This window comes from Mercenaria mercenaria, chromosome 15, assembly GCF_021730395.1.
Source record: "Mercenaria mercenaria strain notata chromosome 15, MADL_Memer_1, whole genome shotgun sequence".
NCBI lineage: Eukaryota > Metazoa > Mollusca > Bivalvia > Venerida > Veneridae > Mercenaria > Mercenaria mercenaria.
Window position 1 is genome coordinate 20,963,286 of NC_069375.1, and position 6,825 is coordinate 20,970,110.

Below are 6,825 nucleotides of genomic sequence, written 5' to 3' on the forward strand. Positions count from 1 at the left end.
ACTGAGCTGGCTCAAAGTTCTCTTTCTTGCATGAATTAAACGCTAAATTCACGAAGCTAGAACTTTATGGTGAGGTTTCCACAATTTTTCTGTTTAATTTCAACACTTTTGACTGTCTGTGTCCTGAGCGTCGTATAGTTCAACACGTTTTTGCTATAAATAGGAAACCTCGTTCAGTTGTACATTTGCGGTATTTAATTAAATACGGCTGTTACAAATATCGGCTGTTACAGGTGCCGACGAAATTAAACGTCAACCAATTCATCGAAAAAAAACAACACTAAATATCACACAGTACTATTTAATGGCTTAAAAATCTACTGCTGTAAATATATGTTGTATTCATTGATTCTTATCATGCAAAAGCTACTTTGCTGTTTTAATTGTTTATTATACTATATGCATGCAAATAACACGACGTACAAAACAATTAAGTAAACTCTATGTAAATAAACTATACATTTTGAAACAGATCAACTTGAGTATTCAGAAATATATGGTTTTCATTAAATGTCATGGTCAAAACAATGTCGTAGTACCTTATAAAACAAGTATACTGTTTACACTCTTAAAATATCCACATTCTTATACCTTCTGACATTAAACAGATGGCAAGATAGCTAAGAAAATGAGTAAAATATGTACTACCGACCTAAAACCTCAACCATACTTTCGGAAATGACAGTTAACACATAATTTTAACAAATTACGCGTAATTTTTAACAATGTATGCGTAATTTAGATGTTCTTCAACATTATTCTTTAAAGAGATGTCGCTTTGATTAAAAGTAAACTCCTACTGCAAGTCACACAATTGCTGTAAAATGTAGTTCCTATTGTGTCTGTTTCTTAGCTAGATAATTTCGTCTCAGAAAAATATATATTTCAATATGATATATAAGCTTCTTAATCTCTAATGTCGTTAATAAGTAACGAACATTTTATTTATCCAAAACTGTCGTCTGCACAATGATTTCCGTTACAGTGTAAGGATCGCAGTTTGAAGACGGACGTCGATCCTCCAGATACCCATGACCCTCCTCGGCCACCTGTCGAGGAATTCGGATACTAGCACCACGGTTTGCAATTCCAGCAGAAAAGTCATGGATACTCGAAGTCTCGTGGAGTCCCGTGAGACGTCTCGCGTTGTCTTTGCCCTCTTTAGGATCATATGCCCGGATGTGCTTCGTGTGATTTCTAGATAACTTTTCAATAGCGGATTCAATTTCTCTGAAAATGGAATTAGCTACCTTCATTTTGGGAAATACTTTTAAAATACCTGTATGTGATAGGTCTACACTGTAACAAATTATCAGAAAAATGTAATCCGTATATCTTTTATATTAGTGCAATAATGATAGAGCAACAAGTCCCCGTTCAGAACCCCGATCGCGAGACTTGCTGGGAACAACATGCCTGCGTTCAGAACCATAGAACGTGTTAGTGCGTAAACACTATATGTTCAGTACCCTGAGACAAGATGGTAACAACATTTCTCCTTATCGCTCCGTTAGACGAACCGGTAACAACATGTATCCGTTGAGAACCGTGAGACATGCCGGTTACAACATTTTTCCATTTAGTATCGTGTGACATGCTGAAAAAAAATGCCTCCACTCAGTGCCAGTGCCGTTTGACGTGCTGAAAACAGCATTTCTCCTTTCACTTCCATGAGACGAGCTGGTACTAACATGCATCCTTTCAGAACATGAGCCATGCCGGTAACAACATGGCTCTTTTCAATAGCTTGAGACATGCTGATGACAAAATGTCTCAGTTCAGAACCGTGAGATCTGCTGAATACACCATGCCTCTACTCAGTGTCAGTACTGCGAGACGCACTGACAGCAACATGCATACATACAGTACCACGAGATAAGAAAATATTTTTAACGAGGGAATACATTTGAACAAGCCAATCTTCCATGAGGCATTCAAGAATACAATGCTGTTACACAAAATATTTTTAAAAAATCAATCAAATGTAAGTGCTGCTTGCTATTGAAGATCTGCTCTATTGTAAATACAAGTACGAATCCACGAGCCACATTCCTCTCTATTGAGATAAACAGGCGTGCATACGTTCTGAACCTTGAGATGGCCGCTGTGTAGTGACAACAGTTAGCAATCGGAGCAGGTTAGAGTATATATTTAGACAAGAAACCGTCTACGTTCTCGTAACAACATGCATTGACTGATGACTTGACTGAACAAAACGATTACCTTGCAAAAAATATTTAATCAAAATGACTACAGTGCAACTTACTTTAGTCCTCCACTTTGTCTCATTGGCAATGTACTGTAGTTACAATGTGCCCCGGCTCCATTCCAATCCCCCTCCATAGGTTTCGGATCTAAAGTTGCGTTAACACCGAAATCCTCGGCTACTCTGTACAACAGGTATCGTCCTATCCATAAGTGATCACCCATCTCAATGCCTTCACATGGTCCAACTTGGAACTCCCACTGAAAACCAATTTATCAAATATATCAAATTTGACTGTACCGGAAGCATGCAGGTCACATGGTCATCAAAAGACTATTGCACTGGAAAAAGTACTGGAAATTCATGTCTTTGGTAGAGACTAAATAAAGCAGATCTATCAAAAAAATAGAACTGTCACAGTAGTGACGAATAATACCCCCCCCCCCCCAATACGGCCTTGTCACTGAAGTATGGCAAATTTAAAGTTAGAAAGAGGCCATAACTATGTCAAAAATAGTAGTGTACCAAAAATTATTTTAATCGTCAAGCCTTTCATGAGTTATAGTCCGGAATCATGACAACCATCACTCCTATATACACCCCACCCCCATTCGTTTGTGGGGGTATAATTACGAACGTTAAGGCTATAACTTTAAGCGAAATTTAAAACGGACTTTGTAAAACATAATTACCTGCCCTGGCATTACTTCAGCGTTACACCCAGCTACCTTCACACCGGCATACAAACATGCTCTGTAGTGAGCTTCTACAATATCACGACCGTAGACCTTGTTAGCACCAACACCACAGTAGTAGGGACCTGTTAGAAAACAATCAGACAATTACCTCAAGCTCTGTACGGCCAGGACAATTTGATTTGTGTCTTTTTCATGAAGTGCGATAATTAAAATGTGTATGCAAGATGGAGTTATACTTCTCTCTCTGGATGCCCTGAAATTTCAACAAAATCCCGTGTCAAATTACGGCATTTCCAACAGTAGGCATCGTGTGATCAGTTTTCCTTTGTACTAAACCTCTACATATCATGATATTTGAATAAGTTCCCAACAACACTATTATTAGTGTTTTTGACCCAGACAATTAAAGTTAACAAGAGCAGTCGGATAGACAGTCATATCCACTGGCCACTTTCTTTGTAGAGCAGGTGTTATATCTGTATTAATTAACGGGTTTACACATCCAGACATTACCATGTATTGATAAAACATTTAACTCTATTCGGTAATTGAAAACGTACTGCCCGCAAGAAAGATAAGTCAAAAATATTCGCCGACTTATCACAATCTTTTCAGACAATATACGCAATACCAAAAAGCTGACCCTACTAGATAGGCGCAGCCAGGGCAAGAGAGGCAAGAACAACTTTGTTCACCAAATTCAACCAACCTAGGATGAAAGGACGGCAAACTGAAAATCGAGATTAGCTACAAAAACATAATAAAATTTCGTAGACTGAAGGGATATTTTATCAGTGCACACATTGAATTTTTTTTATTATTTACATATCAATTTCTATGATTTCAATACATTTTCTATCTGAAAAGAACGTGGATGATCAATAGATGTACAGTATTTCATCTTACTGTTAAGGTAAATAAACCATATAAATTGATTAAAAATAAAATGGAAAAAATATATATATGAAAATCTGTACGCCTGATCTTGATGATGTTTGATTTATATGGGCCTAAGACAAGACGGAGCCCAGGTAAGAAATCATTCAATATTTAGTTTATTTGTCAATATGGCAGTTTAACCTTGGCCTAGATCAGATTATAACGAGTTTCCCACCAGTTCATCCGATGGTCAAATTTGTCAACCAAATAACGGACACATAACCGCATTTTAATGAAATTGGACAAACTAATGAGAATTTTTATCAACGTAACTTGGGTTTTGTAAGGCAGTTATTTCAGTGATGGATTAGGTTATTTATAAATACATATCTGATGATGGTTTACCTTGTGGTCCCGGGTAACCATTCTTTGGCCACCCAAATGGATAGCCATCAAAATCCAGTAGGGTATATTCTTGTTCTATACCAAACCAGGGATGGGAGTCCTTCGCCGCTTCCATAACTTTAGCACAAGTCATCCTTTTGTTTGTCTCTGAAAACATGTCCGAAGATAAAATTGTAATATTTCAGTGCAATCAACTGTATCCTTTGGCTTTAATGTTAAGGAATGTGACCTTGATTTGCATACACAATGAAACAGTTGGAATCATTCACGAGATAAAACAGTTTGGTTAAATAGTCATCATGCTAGTCACTTGTCAACATTGTCCTTACATATGAACCGGTGGTTTAAGGGAAAAGTCATGTATCTGTATCAAGTTACAAATGCAACTTCAGCTATTCACATACCTGCCGGCTGATTGTTATATTTGAACACTTCACAAAGCACGAGTTTGTTCTTTCCTCGTCTAAATGGGTCTTTGAATATTGCACGTGGATAAATATACATATCCGAGTTCGAGCCTTCGGCTTGATATGTGCTAGAACCGTCATAGTTCCATACCGGGCAGTCTGTGGAAATAACCAGCATATCATATACATGCAGCATAATTATATGAATGATAACATATAGATTGAATCTACGTATATTATCCATGTTATTTCAAACAACAATTCACAAAAAAATAAATGATGATGATGACGGTGGTGGTGGTGATAATGATGATGATGATGATGATTATGATGATGAACACAACAACACTAACAGATGATGATGATCATGATCATGAACACGACGACGCCGACGGCGCTGATGATAACAGTGATGATGATCATGATGATGATAAACATCAACAACATCGTCATCATTTATCTGTTATGAAATCATTTCAAATTATCACCATCTGGTTTTGAAACTACAATAAACAATATCATCATAATCAACATAAGCAGCAGCAGCAGCAGTAGTACAAATAACAACATTATCATCATAATCATCATGCAGTTATTAAATCAGATTTTTAATCAATCACAATTATCTTCAGTTACCATCATCATTTAGTATAAACGTACTTATTCCCTTCAAAATACATATTTATGTTTACATACATACTTTTACAATAATTGATATATACAATTAGAAAGAAAGACAACTCTAACAGAGTTCTATTCCTAAGATGACTGTTTCGCAGAAACGCTTTCTCAATATATTGAGAGTAAATTCAGTATGCTTTACCAATTTAAAATCATCATCATCATCTAAAATCACCATCAACATCTTCGTCGTGGTCATTTTCCCCCAAAATTAACAGCTTTTACAGATATGTATTGATAAGAATACCTTCCGGTTTCTCTGGCTCGAAATCTAATGTTCGACACTTGCTTCTTATTCCTTCCCCTGTGCCATCGACCCAGAGGTACTCACACATGACCTTGTCATCGGGCTGGTCCAAAGACATGTACTGTTTGAGAACATTCTTGTCAGTAGACGCTGAGAAACCACGCAATGCTGCCGCAGTAGACATGTTAAAAAGTTACTCTGAAAAAGTAGAGCATCCTGTTCTGTAGACCGCATTAATGAGTTAGCCTCCCCCGACGCCCACCTTCCTTCCCCCCCCCCCCCCCCCCTCCCCCCACAGCCCCCAACCCCGCCCATCTCGATGATTTAATGTAATCACTGCTTCCTTCTGTAAAATATGTTCATAAATGATAGTTTTGCGTTTCGAAAAATAGCGACCTTGACTCGAGACAGGGACTCTGTAAGGCGCACACACTGGGATATTTAATGAGATTAAAATTTTTGGGACGGAAAAATGTATGCCTACTTGCTAAAGATCACCGAAGTCCCCACCCACTTCGACAAAAGAAAAGAAAAGCCGAAGACAATTAGATTTATAAATTCTAATTTTTAGATGCACGATATAATAAAAATTGTTGACATACGCATGTTCTCAAAGCATGATCAACGTAAACCATGTAACGTCGCATTTTAAATGTAAATAGATGAGTAATAGGTCTCGAATCATGTGAAATGCACGCCTCTATCAGGTTTATTATATCAAGGGCAAAGAAACAGGTAATTGCGTTTAGCAGTTTTTATATAATATATTATACTGCAGCAACTGCATCTACACTGCCCCAGGTTAACGTGCCCAACAAGCAAACAAGAATGACTCCCTTCTATATTCTACAAAATTTCACATCTTATATTTTCCCTATATACCATTATAACCCTCTCTTAATTAAAAAGCAATTAAACGAAATATTCTTCCTTCAAAGTTTAATATTCTAAACTAATTTCTGAAGACCGCAGTGGCTGAGCGTAAGCTTGTTTCAATTATATGACAAATTATTTTTTTATTTATCTATATATTAAATCATTATCAATTTATTTCTTTATTTATCTATTTATTTTTTATCTATCTAGTTTTTAAATCATTATCTATTTATTCACTTAAATATGACAGTTACAAAGTTAAATAAAAGAATACAGAAGTATTGCTAAAATTAATTTACCTGTAATTTCAAGACAAAATTATTAAGTTTCCGCTCGGATTAAAAATATTTTTTGACGACACTGCTTTTTACGGGCTATAATCTTTTTTGCAAATGGCGAGTGTTTCTTGGTGTATTTATACACTTT

General features: G+C 36.5%; 1 protein-coding gene across 1 annotated transcript; it reads right to left on the reverse strand.

Moving 5' to 3' along the window:
- Window positions 1-287: 287 nt before the first annotated feature.
- On the reverse strand, window positions 288-6,825 carry LOC123547698 (glutamine synthetase-like). The gene is made up of 7 exons (XM_045334964.2): window positions 6,699-6,825; window positions 5,524-5,721; window positions 4,593-4,754; window positions 4,189-4,335; window positions 2,899-3,026; window positions 2,267-2,466; window positions 288-1,230 (listed from the first exon to the last, which is right to left on the reverse strand). Exons 2-7 carry the CDS (start codon window positions 5,705-5,707, stop codon window positions 942-944), a joined length of 1,110 nt encoding a protein of 369 aa, XP_045190899.1. The 5' UTR covers window positions 5,708-5,721; window positions 6,699-6,825; the 3' UTR covers window positions 288-941.

Excerpts from the sequence above, each read along its gene's own strand:
- LOC123547698 (XM_045334964.2), bottom strand. The coding sequence starts at position 5,707 with ATGTCTACTGCGGCAGCATTGCGTGGTTTCTCAGCGTCTACTGACAAG. Across the intron at positions 4,755-5,523 it reads CGAGCCAGAGAAACCGGAAG|ACTGCCCGGTATGGAACTAT; the intron begins GTATTCTTATCA and ends TTATTTCCACAG. Across the intron at positions 3,027-4,188 it reads TGGTTACCCGGGACCACAAG|GTCCCTACTACTGTGGTGTT; the intron begins GTAAACCATCAT and ends GTTTTCTAACAG.